Genomic DNA, 14,132 nt, shown 5'->3' with positions numbered 1-14,132 from the left:
TTGAAGTTTTGTGGGATGTACTTGTTTAGGATGTTGTTGTATAGATTAATAAGGCGATGAGAGACGCCTGGAGAGAGGTTTTTTAACATTGGGTAGGAGATTCGGTCAAGACCTGGAGTCTTCCCCTTCAGACTGTTTAAGGCTGCGGTGAATTCGATACGTTTTATGTCACATTCCAACATTTGGGCTTCTGAAGATACTTCGAGGTTGGGTTGAAATGATTTTGATATGTCTTTGTGTACACAAAAAGACGTGCTGAAATTGTGATCGGCAGATGCTTCTGACCAGTGGGAGGCAAATGCCTGAGCGATATCGATTTTATTGGTTATACTTTCTGACGGGTCGGATGGAGATGTTAGTCAGTGTATTTCACGCGAAGTTTTCCTACCACAAAATAAGTTAATATTGTTCCGAATTCTGGAGGGGGTAGAACTAGGGTTAATTTCAGCTGTGAATTTCTGCAGCGAGATACGCTTAGCCTCTCTAATTTCCTTTCTAAAAATTGCCTTAGCTTTCCTAAACTGTATTACGTTTTCAGTGCTGATGCTTCTTCTTAGTTGGTTCCATGCTCTATTCTTTGCACTTTTGAGATCTTGTAGCTTCTTACTCCACCACGGGACAGTGTATTTATGATTGAAATTAGGTTTGGATTGGGGGATGGCTATGTTTGCGCTCTGTCTAATGATTTTGATTATGTTAGCTGCTTCCCTATTGGGTTCGTTGCTGACTGTTCTCTCTGAGTGGTACTTTTATGTCAGGGCTGTAAATTCTGACCAATTGGCGAGGTCTAATTTAAATTTAGGTGATCTCTCTCGGAAAAGAGTGTGTATTTTGTTTTTGTTTTTTGGGAAAAAAAGAAATTATTTGGGCTTTCTTGTGCACTTGTTTCTTTGCTTCCGATATTTGAGAGTTAATTGTTTTTGTAATGGCACCATAGGTAGTGACGACTATTGACACGTCTTTACTCCACGAAGAACCAAACTAAACTGCCCAAAAATCATATTAGCTCTTGATCAGAGTTAACAGCCGAGTCGATCTAGCCATGCCCGTCCATCTGTCTGTATGAACACGTAGATCTCGGAGACTATAACAGCTAGTCCCCAAATTTGGAACTTTGAATCCTTTAATACCAAATGTGTTTAAGTTTATTTCAAAATTTTGCTACACCCACATCCGCCCCCGTAATTTAAATAAAACTGATTTTCCCGAAAACTAACAAAGCTAGAACCAAATTTCGTACGTAGATTGGTTTAGTACGGGTGCAGATTATTGATATATAACATTTTGCCACGCCTACTTTCGGTTCAAGAATTTAGAAAAAACCGATTGCCTCCTGAAATTTGTTGATTATCGAAACCAAATTCAGCACACTAATGAGCCCTATTAATATCTACCGTCGTACCATTTATTACATTCGGAATAGAAACATGGAAAATATACGTTTAAGCGAGTTTTACTAAGCGGTCCATAAGGGCGGAGTTCTGAAACGAACAATCTACCAACTCTTGGCCTTTGCCTTTCTGTCCTTTGCTCACAGATATCCCTTTTTTAAGCTAAAAATTTAAAAAGTCAACTACGACCAGATTGGTTATAGATCATAGCTTAGCAAAAAACTGTTGAATCCATCTTATTTATTCAAATTTACCGAATTTGTTGGTATTTAAATTTTGTCCCATGGGTACCAGTATAAATATCTATTTATTTTTGCTAATCGTGTGAAATTGCTTTTGTTTGTTAACAGATTGCACCTTAGAGAGTGGCCTGAATTTGGCCACAACAATGGGGAATGCGGCGGACAACCCATTTGGAACGGGAGCTGGATCAGCGGCTGGGGCTTCAGCTTCGGACGTCAATGTGTTCTCACCAACATCTGCTTCAAGCTGCTCGAACTCCTGCGGCAAGAACCAAGGACAACCACGCGATATGTCTCCAGGTGCCGCAGATTTCAGTGTCGCCACCACGGTGTTTAAGTGCAATCTCTGCGATTATTTCGTGCAATCCAAAAAGGAGATGGGAGTCCACTTGGAGTCTGTGCATCCGCAAGCCGACGGCGAAGACTTCATTAGCATTCCCACGAACACAGCTGCCCTACAAGCTTTCCAGACAGCCGTTGCAGCCGCCGCCCTCGCAGCCGTACAGCGGTGCGGAGGTGCCATCAGTATTCCTTCCAACGAAGCGGTGAACGAGACGGACACCATCGACAGAGAATGTCCTGTAGATATTAAGCGCGAGCGGTTAGAGGATGAGGATGACCCCATGACTGGTATTCAGAATAATGCTTCCGATAGAAATGAAAACAAGTCAATGGATACATTGACACCGAAACCGCCGACCCCAGATCCAGAAAAGTCAGCATCAACAGAGACTTCTTTGATACCCCCGATTTCGGGTGTTCAGTGTCCGCTGTGTCTCGAAAGTGGTTTCAGTGAGAAATCAGTCCTGGAGGCCCATTTGATGAACGTGCACAGCGTAACCAGAGACGGCCTCGCCAGACTTCTCCAGCTGGTGGATAGCAAGGCATTGCGAGAAGAGTCACACGAAACCCAATCGGACACAAATAACGCTCAAACAGAACCTAAAGCTCCGCTTGCAGGCGATGCCAGCAGCTCAATTGCGGATCTACCAACTACCGATGATCCTGAATCGACGCCCAATTCCGCCATTTCTATTGGAGTGCCAGTAAGCTCCAGCTCGAGCTCGGTTCCCTCTAGCTCCTCTACCGGCATTCAAGGACTTTCGTGCAAACAGTGCGAGGCCAGCTTCAAGCACGAGGAGCAACTGTTGCAGCACGCTCAGCAAACACATCATTTTCCTCTGCAGAACGGCGAATTTGCGTGCCTAGCCATCAGCCACTCTAGCCGTCCCTGTTACATGAGCTTCTCCGCATTACCGGCTATGATCACCCACTTCAGAGACGCCCACATGAGCTTAGTTATCTCGGAACGACACGTATACAAGTACCGGTGCAAGCAGTGCTCGCTGGCATTCAAGACACAAGAGAAACTAACCACCCATATGATGTACCACAGCATGCGAGACGCCACTAAGTGTTCCCTGTGTCAGCGCAACTTTCGCAGCACGCAGGCCCTACAAAAGCACATGGAGCAGACCCACAATTCAGAGTGTTCAACTGCCACAAGCAACACCAGCCCACGGCCTCCGTCGCCATCGCCTTCTCATGAGATGGACAAAGTGCCTGTTGAATCACACGTTTTCGAAATACGCGGCAGCGATCCTGGTAAGTGTACATCGAGGCTAAACTTACCAAAATCAACTATTTTCAATAAAGCAATAGAAGATAATAGGATAAAATGTAATAGATTTTTTTTAAACTTATTGTTGCTTGAATTTCTCTGTTGCAGTAGCCAAAGCAAATGATATATGCAGGCGATCACCGCTAAAGTTGGAATCACAGCACGTAAAGGAATCACATCAGATATCTGCTCCAATGTCGCCATGCTCCCTCGGCCATGAAGCATCACAAGCACAACAGCAACAACATTTTGCGGCCCTAACTGCAGCTCTACTAAAGCAGCAGCAGCAGCAGCAACAGTGCCAGCAAGATATTGTTGGATTATCGAATGAAGCGATTTCTGCGATGGATCTGCAGGTCCAGGCGCAATCTCAGTCCCAGCACGGGGCTTTCGGACCCGGATTGGGAACCGCTGGGATTAATCCTCAATCGTTGCAGGGGCTGCAAAATCTACAAAACCTACAGCATATGCAACAGCAGTTGAGCGCTGCTGCGGCTGCCTCGGGAATGCCCATCAACCCCGTGGATATGCTGAATCTTATGCAGTTTCATCATTTGATGTCGCTGAATTTTATGAACTTGGCTCCACCTCTAATCTTTGGTGGAAATTCGGCTGGCAACACTTCGGCATCCGGGTCTGGAGCTACAGGTCAAAACAATGGCATTCCCACATCTTCTGTGGCGGCAGTGTCGGGCTCCGTTGATCTCCCGCAGTCGGGCAATACTGTTGTACCTGCTGGTGAATCGGGTCCACCACAGGCCCAGCACAGTGGCAACAGCAATGCTCAGGTAAGTGCAGTAGAGCGAATGACACCGGGATGCGAATATATTTTTGACTTTTGTAACAGCAGCTCAGTAGCAATCAAAAGCGTGCACGCACTCGGATCACAGATGATCAATTGAAAATCCTTCGGGCCCATTTCGACATAAACAATTCACCCAGTGAGGAAAGCATTATGGAGATGTCCCAAAAGGCGAATCTACCGATGAAGGTACAGTTCAAACCGATTAAAAAATTTATTCTCGATTTAATTTAAACTCGATACTAACCAATTGGCATTGCCCTGTGTGTGTACATCTCTCTGTAGGTGGTGAAGCATTGGTTCCGTAACACCTTGTTTAAGGAAAGACAACGTAACAAGGATTCACCGTACAACTTCAATAATCCTCCATCGACTACATTAAATTTGGAGGAGTATGAGCGTACTGGTCAGGCCAAAGTAACGCCGTTAAACGACGTTGGAAGTGCGTCAAGCAGTGTTACCGCTATTTCCACTGGCACACCATCTTTGCCAGCATCGACACCGACGACGACTGGCACTGCTCCCAAGAGCAATCCGGCACCTGGCCCATCCGCGTCACGTCCGGGCTCAACTAACTCCAGTGGCAACATATCCGACTATTTGGCTAATAATTTATGTTTCGGACAATCCGGTGACAAGCAGGATCCCGGTCTAGGCGGTTTGCCATTTCCGTTGGAAGTACAAATAAAAGCGGAGCCGCAGGACGAAAATATAGGAGCCAGCGATTTTTCATTCCAGAAGAAGCAACAACAGCAACCGCAACAACTACAACAACAGCAACAGCAGAATCAGCAGCAAGCATTTAATTTTCTAAAACAGCAACAACAGGGTGACTCATCAGAGCATGGAACGATGCTCCACGATGCGGAAGGGTTCCATGAACAGCCACTGTCAACATCAGCCGCCGCATCAGTGTCATCTATGTCGGGTATCCAACACTTTCAGTGCCAGCAGCCAATCCAGTCGAATAACTTTGAAACGAAATCGGAAAGTGGCAGCTCCGACGTTATGTCACGACCGCCAACTCCCAATAGCGTTGTGGCGAGTAATCTGTATGGCAGTATGAACGATTTGCTCAGCCAACAGCTGGACAGCATGGGCAGCAATATGGGCCCACCCAAGAAACTACAGATATCGAGCAAGGTTTCATCCGGTGGCTCTGTGTCGGTGGCAATTGCAGGATCGGCGTGCGCACAATTTGAGAATAATTCATCGAACTCATCCAACTCTTCGTCGTCGACATCAGGGGGCAAGCGGGCGAATCGTACCCGTTTCACTGATTACCAAATCAAGGTGTTGCAGGAATTTTTTGAGAACAACTCGTATCCGAAAGACAGCGACTTGGAGTATCTGAGCAAACTTCTGCTTCTGTCGCCCCGTGTGATTGTCGTGTGGTTCCAGAATGCCCGACAGAAACAGCGCAAAATTTACGAAAACCAACCGAATAACTCTCTGTACGAGAACGAAGAGGCAAAGAAACAGAACATTAACTATGCGTGCAAGAAGTGCAACCTGGTGTTCCAACGATACTACGAGCTAATCCGTCACCAAAAGAACCACTGCTTCAAAGAGGAGAACAACAAGAAATCAGCCAAGGCCCAAATCGCGGCCGCTCAAATTGCCCAGAACCTCAGTTCCGAGGACTCAAACTCGTCCATGGATATACATCATGCTGCAGCAGCTGCCGCTGCCGTCAGCTTGGGTACTGGTTCCACGGTGATCTCTGCAGGGTCCCAACAAACGCCACATGGCTCGCAAACTTTTGGAGCCTCGCCGTCGCCGCAGCATTTATTTAGCAAATCGTCGTCACTCACCGATTTCAGCCCATCGACAACTCCCACGCCGCCGCATCGGGAGCGTAGCAACAGCTTGGACCATCAGCAGCATCAGCAGCAGCAACAGCAGCAACGTCTTGGCAAGTTTGAATGTGATAAGTGCGACTTGCAATTCAGCCATTTAGAACCACTACGCGAACATCAATTGATGCACCTAATGAATCCTGGCCTATTTGGTTCGGGTGGCGGCGCTGCTAGTCAAGATGCATCTTATGGCCCCTTTGGCAGTATTTTGCAGAGCCTACAGCAGGCCGCACAGCATCAGCAACAACAACAACAGCAGCAGCAACAACAACAACAGCAGCAGCAACAACAACAACAGCCCCCGCCGGCAAAGAAACGAAAATATTCGGACAACTCCTCCAATCCGGATGATGCCACTTCCGTGGGTGAGCTCGAGACAGCCCAAAAAAAGTACGATTTTCTATATCAATATTTCATGCAACACGAATCGAATGCTGAGTTGAAGCAACAGTTCCTCATGCAACAGCATCCTCAGGGAGCCGAGTCGGACTTCGAGCTGGAGTTCCTGAGCAATTTCTATCAACAGAGTGAACTGAAAAAGGTCAGCAACTATGATTTTTTATTTCAATATTATCGCAAAAATGAGGAAACTGTTAATGCGAAGCAGCCACAGCAATTGTTTAGCTCCAGCAAGAAGCCAACGATCGAGTTTCTCCTCCAGTACTATCAACTCAACGAGTCGAAAAAGTTTTTTCAGTTAGTTGCCTCGCCCCCAGCAATACCTGATGGCTCAGGCTTTCAACCGTCGCCGCAGCTGCCGAACGCGACGGCGGATGAAGCCATGAATGTGGTCGGCAACCAGGAGCTGGAAACGGGACAGGATGAGGACGGGGAGCAGATGCTTCAAAATCATTCAGAGCAGGAGCGGGAGCCAAGCTGCGATGGAAACAGCAAAGACAACTTGGACAAAAACAGTCAAGAGCGGCTTAACAATAACAACATCAGCCTGAGCTTAAGCGAAAAGCATCACTTTGACGGATTCCGATGCGTCTCGGGACAGTCGCTGGAAAAGCCCGTGATCCCAATATCGATGTCGGCCAGCGATGACGAAAAGGATCGTCAGCGAGTCCAAAAGGCGGATGATAAATCGCAATACTTGCAGAATCTCGAGGACTTTCTCGACGCCAGCATGATCGAGAATAACTCGCAAACGCTTACATTCAACGACGACGACAATGCCAGCCAAAGGGGAGATGTGCTCCCTGTCGCCGCCGTGGCGGCAACTGCCGCTAAGAGCAATACTAACGACGTAGAAAAATCGTCCCTGGACTCCTCTGGTACCCAGCAACTGAATGCTCCATCGAAACAAAACAAACGTTTGCGCACAACCATTCTGCCAGAGCAATTGAACTTCTTGTATGAATGCTATCAAACGGAGTCGAATCCTAGTCGCAAAATGCTTGAAGAAATTTCAAAGAAAGTGAACCTCAAGAAACGAGTTGTCCAGGTAAGCCCCACTGTTACTTAGTTACAAATGAGAAAAAAGCGCTCTCGATCTAAAATATGATCGATTCGATCGAGTCGCAACTACCAAAAGCTTCTCAATAGAAGGTTGCGTTCCTGCGGGCATATCGTTCGCGTCTGTCTGAGTGATACAAAAAGAGTCCATAATGATGAAATCTCATACACTTTGAAAATATGACGAATTACAGCAGTCATAAGAACAAATATAATTTCCGAGAAAAGTTTGGGCATAGTTTTGGAGAAAACAAGCCCTGGCTTTCCGTTTGCTTTTTGGTTATTTTTTTTGGTTTTGAAATCCTATTTTTAGTTTGTTTTAGGTATTTTCATTTAATTTTATTTTATTTGTATTTTTTTGTATCTTGTACTTTTATTTTGTTTAGTGAATTTTTGCCAACAACGCGGGAATCTGTTAAGTCGGAAATTTGATTTAAAAAACAATATGATGATCGATAAAGTGCAACAGCGTCACGGAAAAGTGGCAATAACACTAGGTGCATTCGTGCGGATTTTTTTATGGCCAACCCTTTCTCCTCCTTGCTATCCTGTCAATAAACCGAGTAACTTGGCCGATTACTAAGGTAATTAAACTGGGTGACAGTCCTTAGTGAAAGCAGAAATGAAAGGGTTTCTTGGCGGAACCAAATTCCTTTCTCTTACCCTTTTCTGTGATTTGATTGTTCTTTGGGTCCTTGATGCAATTAGCTGACGAACTCCATGCTTCCATTTCAGGTCTGGTTCCAGAACTCACGTGCCAAAGACAAAAAATCGCGCAATCAACGCCAATATGCGCATATTTCAGATGAAAACAGCTTTGACGGTTCCGCCGGCAGCAAGGAGCCAAGCCTCAAAGGCAAGTCCCTATCATTCGTGCAGGACCATGACGCCTCCGATCTGCAGGACTGCCAACTGTGCCAGGTGTCGCAGGTCAACATGCAAAAGCATGCCTTCAGTGTGGAGCACATATGTAAGATGAAGGAGCTGCTCGAACAGACCAGCGAGCTGTACGCCAACAGTGGCAGTGGCAGTGGCAGCGACGACAATGATTCTGACCGGGAGAAGCGCTTTTACAGCCTGTCCAAGGCTCTTCTGCTACAACACGTCGTCTCGAATGCGGCTAGTGCGGCTGCCGCCGGAAATGGCCTTGGCAACAATGCGGATTGTATGCCCGATGCCAATTGCCTGCTGGCTTTCGATCAGGCTGCTGGTGATCGAAAGGGCCAAGTTCAGCGAGGCAACAAAGATGAGGACGACGAAGAGGTTGCGGAGGCCATTCAGAATGCCGGAGGCAATCGCGAACTTATGCAACAGTTATTTAACCGTAATCATATCACCGGTAAGAGTAACGGTCACTTCTCTCAATATACTTGTAATCTTCCTGACTAAGCTCTTGGCTCGACTGTGGCCTTTGGTGCATTATCGAATCATTATTTTGTGTGTGTTATAGTTTTATATAAATTACGTTTTGTCGATGTGTTGTTTACTTTTAATTTCAGTTTTGATTTAGCTTTAAACACCGATTACAAATACGAATACACGCTCTGAAAGACGATCAAGAAACGCCTAACTAGGGGCAGAATTAGTAGTTATCCTTACAATTAGACCTACACACAAACATACATATATATATACAATCATTGGCATTGTCAAAGACTAAACACTATGTTGTTTTAAACAAAATCTCACTACATATGCCACTTATACATATACCTACTACATACATAATTATATATACATACATACATATGTACATACTTACATGTGTAGACTAGAAGTTTTTTACGCCTCGCAATTTATAATTTATGTTAGATTTGATAGATACATATAGATACCCACTCTAAACAGCCTATTCTTAGACACTTTCAAGTCAGGGGTTTCCACATGGTAATGGCGACACCAACGAAAAAGAAATAACAATACAAATAATAATAATTACATACATATATATAAACTGATCAATCACATGGTGACTTCCAAAACTACACTAAAACACTTCAAGTGTATAATTTAATGATCAAAGGTGGTCAGGTATCGTTTCCGCTGACAACGGAGAAATTTTAAGAAACATTTGAGTTTTGTAGGGTCTGATCATGTAGAACCTCTAAAGCACCACCTTATGACTGGTTCCGATTCTGGTAGGGAAGGTCCTGCTCCTACATCCAGTACATAGTACTCAATGCTATGGAGCTTGACAATTTGTAGCATAAGTAGTTTATAAATCGCTCAGACCAGGCATTCTGCTCCCACAATGTGTATGTGGATATTAAATTATAAATGTTAGCTTAATTTAAATTCGAATTACGTTAATCACTACTCCAAGACAAGATGTACAGAAATAAACCAATTATTTGATTAAAATGTGATTTTTTGCTATTGTTTTTATTCGATTTTATTTTGTGTTTCTATTGCTTATTGTTTTTGTTTCGTTATTTTGTTTATTTGTTGTTATTTGTTTAGCATTTTTCAGTTGGATCCACTAAGAAGAGCTAAATATGTATTGTAAATTGTTTAATAGTTTATACCCAATCGAGTGTCACGTAATAATAGATTATTATTTAATAGTTATAGGTGGCAAATAATTCTGTCGCGACCCAATACCTGGAAACTGTCATCATTCATTGGATTAGACGTAAGTACGTCTTACTGAAAATAGATCTTGCACAGCGTGTATTAACATTCCATATTCTGTATTATATTTTTTCAGGTTTCAATCCACATATAAGAAAATAACAATAAAATGCATCGACCGAATCGACATTTGTAAGACAAACCTGACGAGAAATTTAAGGCGGATGAGGAGGAAGATATTTTTGGCACAGGCAAATGAATCATCATCTGCGCTCGAATATTTATAATCATACTAAGAAAACATAAAAGTTCCTATTTTACAAAATCAGAATTGATCAAATTGATAAAATTTGCGTACACGCACACATACTATAGTGCGTCTAAGAGATCTGATCAAAACTAAAAAAAAAAACAAAAAAAAAGCAAATTGCAAATGATACGGAAGTGTTCCTAACTATTCAAAATATATGTAGCAATAATCGAACGGTATATAAAGCATATGAATCCTTCGGACCAGGGGATTCACAACTAGATGTAAGATTGTAAGGAGAATGGCAGCTACCATAATATAAATATCTATATACATATATTAACGCATTAGATTTAGAGAGAAGCAAACTGAGTTCCTAGCATTTGATTGCTTTATGCCTTTGTTTTCTATTTAAGAATGTAATTAAAAAACGAAAATCGTAACCAAACCCAAACCGAAAATCTAAGATCCGAGTACAGAGTCTAATTGTAAGTGAAATGAAATCTGCTCGGCTTGCCAATGTCTGAACAACGGCGTTCAAAAATGAATACAAAATTTTTTTGAAATTTCCCTTCTGACATAAACACACCGATATTTCACATTATACGATCACATCTCATTAGTCGGTTACTTCCAAAATTCAAACTATAAACTCATTTAAAGTTCGATTGCCGAGACCTAAATGTGCACTTTTTCGGAATATGTGCCCGAAGAACAGAATCGAAAGAAAATAAAGAGAATTCAAAACAAAGAGAAAGATACATATATATATATATATCCAAAAATGTGCCAATGGTTTACTTTGCGATGCATACATCCTATATCCTATAATTACATCACATTGCATTTGCATTCACCCTAGTATCGTCAGAATACTACTTCTTCAAATCAAACGAATTCCAAGTTCCTAACTAAAGACATTGCATGTTAATTTTCCTTTGTGCTCATTCTGGAAAAAATGAATATATAGTTAATAGAAAAAATCATACATACATACATATATACATACATACATACATAACTATACCACATTATCAAATTCGGTTCGACTGACTACAAGATACACATTTCGTTGAATATTTGATGTAGATTCAGATTCTTTGTTGATCATTTGTTATTTTGTGTACCTACCACTCCATTATTATATTTCGTACTCGACTTTGTTGTACTATTTCACTATTAGATCTTCAGTTCCATGAGGCTTCCAATGCAGAACTGAGCCTTCTAGGGCAGTGGCTCAACACGATTATTATACCGTTATATTTTTATTAAAATACATACATACATACATATATAGCTAAGTACCTTCAAATGCGCGATATTTTTGATGGAAGACGATTGATTATTAGTTTTATTTATATAGCTTCAATTTTTTTGACTACTTGTTTTGCAATGGACTGGGGATTCTATTTCAATATTTTTTAGTGTTGACCGAAAATGTTGTTCTATTTAGTTATGCAAATAAAACCGGTATAAATAGAGCTAGGAGATACAGATTCAAATACAGCGACAGTGACAGTCCCGGAAGCTGATTTGGAATGTGAGAGAAAGCAGAGATAATTATGCATACGTACATACATTCCTACACATAGAAGTAAGAAGTAAAAAACAACAACTTTACTATGAAGTTCCTATAGTATTAAATTAAATTTAAATTTAAAGGTTAAGGAAGCGCAGATACAAATACACACGCCTAATAATCGATATACATACAATAATTAAAAACAGAAGATCGAGACGAACCATAAATCATTATTAACTAATTTGATATATTTTAGTATTTGGGCAAGCTCGAAATACACACATACATACTTACTCAAACATATATGAAGATATATGTATGAATATATATAAATATATATATATCTACGTATATACATATATAACTGAATCCTCGCAGCAAAGTGAATAGTTTTAAACACATATATACATGTATCCTGTATGAATATGTACGAACACGATCACGTGTACGAATCATTCAAGCATACCTAAAATAAGTCTAATGATGATGTACTTCTACATAAACGCGCTCGAACACCCATGCTCACACACACACACACACACACACACACACACACACACACACACACACACACACACATACTGATTACATACACATTCAGAGATAGAGAAAAAACTACACAGATCCAACAAATACACCTAGATCGGAAAATTTCCCAAACCTGAGTTAGCCAGCATATGACATATCAACAAGTATATACCAACATACCCAATAATCTTGAGATTATTGGGCATTGTGAACTTAGCAGCTCAGGCAGAACTCACACTGCTGACAAATCCACTAATGAACAGATAAAAAAATATATATTCAGCTGATTTTGGACAGTCAGACAAAATTTCTATAGGCTTTCGATTTGACGATCCCAAACATTTAATATCATTCAATCAAATGTCTGATTTCATTTCTCCGATTCTACTTACATACATAGACAAACATACACACTGCTCCATATCTATCCAATTCTCACACACACTTACACACGATCCGAAAGTGGAGAATTAAGAAAGTAGTAACCTTAACAACTACAACCTATGTATGAATTAATCAGAGTTGCTGCAAGAATTGCGTAGAATTTACAAAAACAAATATGAAACAAAAGATTAAAATACATATTTATAAAGTTCCTATATATATTTAATGAATGGCAAAGATGTGCATATATTATAAAATTATAACTAAATAAAGATATGAACAATACCAAAAACCAAAACCTTTTTATTGTAGATAATCGTTCACTTATTTGGTAAGTTAAGTATACCCATTATTTTTTTTTTAGCCTTTTGCGTTAAGGTTTTAAAGATACTAGATTTCAGCGCTGTAGATTATGCGGTCTAGAAAGAGTTTGTGTCGGCTATATAAATTCGATTGAATCATACATCCTTTCTATGGTCGGAGAGGCCACTTCCATCATTTCCTAAGCAAAGCACGGCACGCATACACATATGTATGTACAGTACGTAGCGTTGCGTGTGTATGCATGTGCTCTGTTGATTTGATGATGACGTAGCAGCGGTTTTGAGGTTTTATATCCAACCGTCCGCTTCTCCGACCCCAGTATATACATATATTCTAGATCAGGTTCAACAGTCGAGCCGATCTAGCCTTGTCCGTCTGTCCGTCCGTCCGTCTGTATGAGCCGTTGGCTGGTGGGGGCGCTGGGGTGCTCGTATGCTTGAGTAAGATTTAGTCAGATTTATGTTGTGACAATCTAATTTTTAACCACGATTTGGTTGTCCCCATAAACATTTCATTACAGTTTTCTTCATTAGTCTTCATTCGTTCCCCCATGGTATTTTATAAAGTAATTTGCTCTTGTCCATTGTACACTGTTGAATAACGTATTGGGTTTGCGTACTATTTGCATTTGTTTGGTGTCACAGCAAATCGAGTTTACGAATAATTCCGATAGTTGGGGGGCATAGGCGTGAGTATTTAGTAATGTCTTTGTGTTGTCTTATTTCTTTCTTGGTTTCTTCATGAAAAATTGCGTCCGATATGTTAAGCATCCGTTGTATACAACCTCTTGCTGTCTTCAATATCATCTACTTAAGATGTTTGGAGTTGAAGTTGATGATCCGTCCTGATACTGTGATTTTTCGTACCATTTTCTTTGTAGCTCGTTTCCTCGTCTGTGTACTTATGAATTTATAATATGTTTATAATATTTCTAATATGTTGTCATTTTCCAACTCTATTATGAACTTTATTGTTCTGTCAAAACAAATGTAGGTTGTCAAGTGTGGTCTTTTTAGTGTTCATTATTGGTGACGCTGGTAATCCCATAGGATTTGTAAAATGACTTACCTTACTTGTATGTACATATATAATAACTTAAGGACTGATGTAAATGCTGGTATAGAAATATCCCATATATGCAGCTCAAAATTTTCGAAAAGTAGAAGTAATACTTAGACCA

At 41.3% G+C, this 14,132-nt stretch overlaps 1 protein-coding gene across 7 annotated transcripts in view; it reads left to right on the top strand.

Moving 5' to 3' along the window:
• LOC6651299 (zinc finger protein 2) overlaps positions 1–11,161 on the top strand; it is a 48,004-nt gene extending 36,843 nt beyond the window's left edge. For 2 of the 7 annotated variants that reach the window (XM_023180044.2, XM_047013587.1), the window contains exons 6-10: positions 1,742–3,238; positions 3,363–4,042; positions 4,102–4,245; positions 4,342–7,362; positions 8,109–9,728. In XM_023180044.2, coding sequence (XP_023035812.1) covers positions 1,742–3,238; positions 3,363–4,042; positions 4,102–4,245; positions 4,342–7,362; positions 8,109–8,762 — 5,996 coding nt within the window. In that variant the 3' untranslated portion in view covers positions 8,763–9,728. Of the gene's footprint in view, positions 1–1,741; positions 3,239–3,362; positions 4,043–4,101; positions 4,246–4,341; positions 7,363–7,759; positions 7,958–8,108; positions 9,729–9,938; positions 10,010–10,080 lie in introns of those variants that run through there. The other 5 variants (XM_047013590.1, XM_047013593.1, XM_047013596.1 and 2 more) reach the window with 5 other exon arrangements.
• Positions 11,162–14,132: the final 2,971 nt, after the last annotated feature.

This window comes from Drosophila willistoni, chromosome 3R (assembly GCF_018902025.1).
Source record: "Drosophila willistoni isolate 14030-0811.24 chromosome 3R, UCI_dwil_1.1, whole genome shotgun sequence".
Classification (NCBI taxonomy): Eukaryota; Metazoa; Arthropoda; class Insecta; order Diptera; family Drosophilidae; genus Drosophila; species Drosophila willistoni.
The sequence above is the reverse complement of the archived record's forward strand: the minus strand, read 5'-3'. Positions and strand labels throughout refer to the sequence as shown.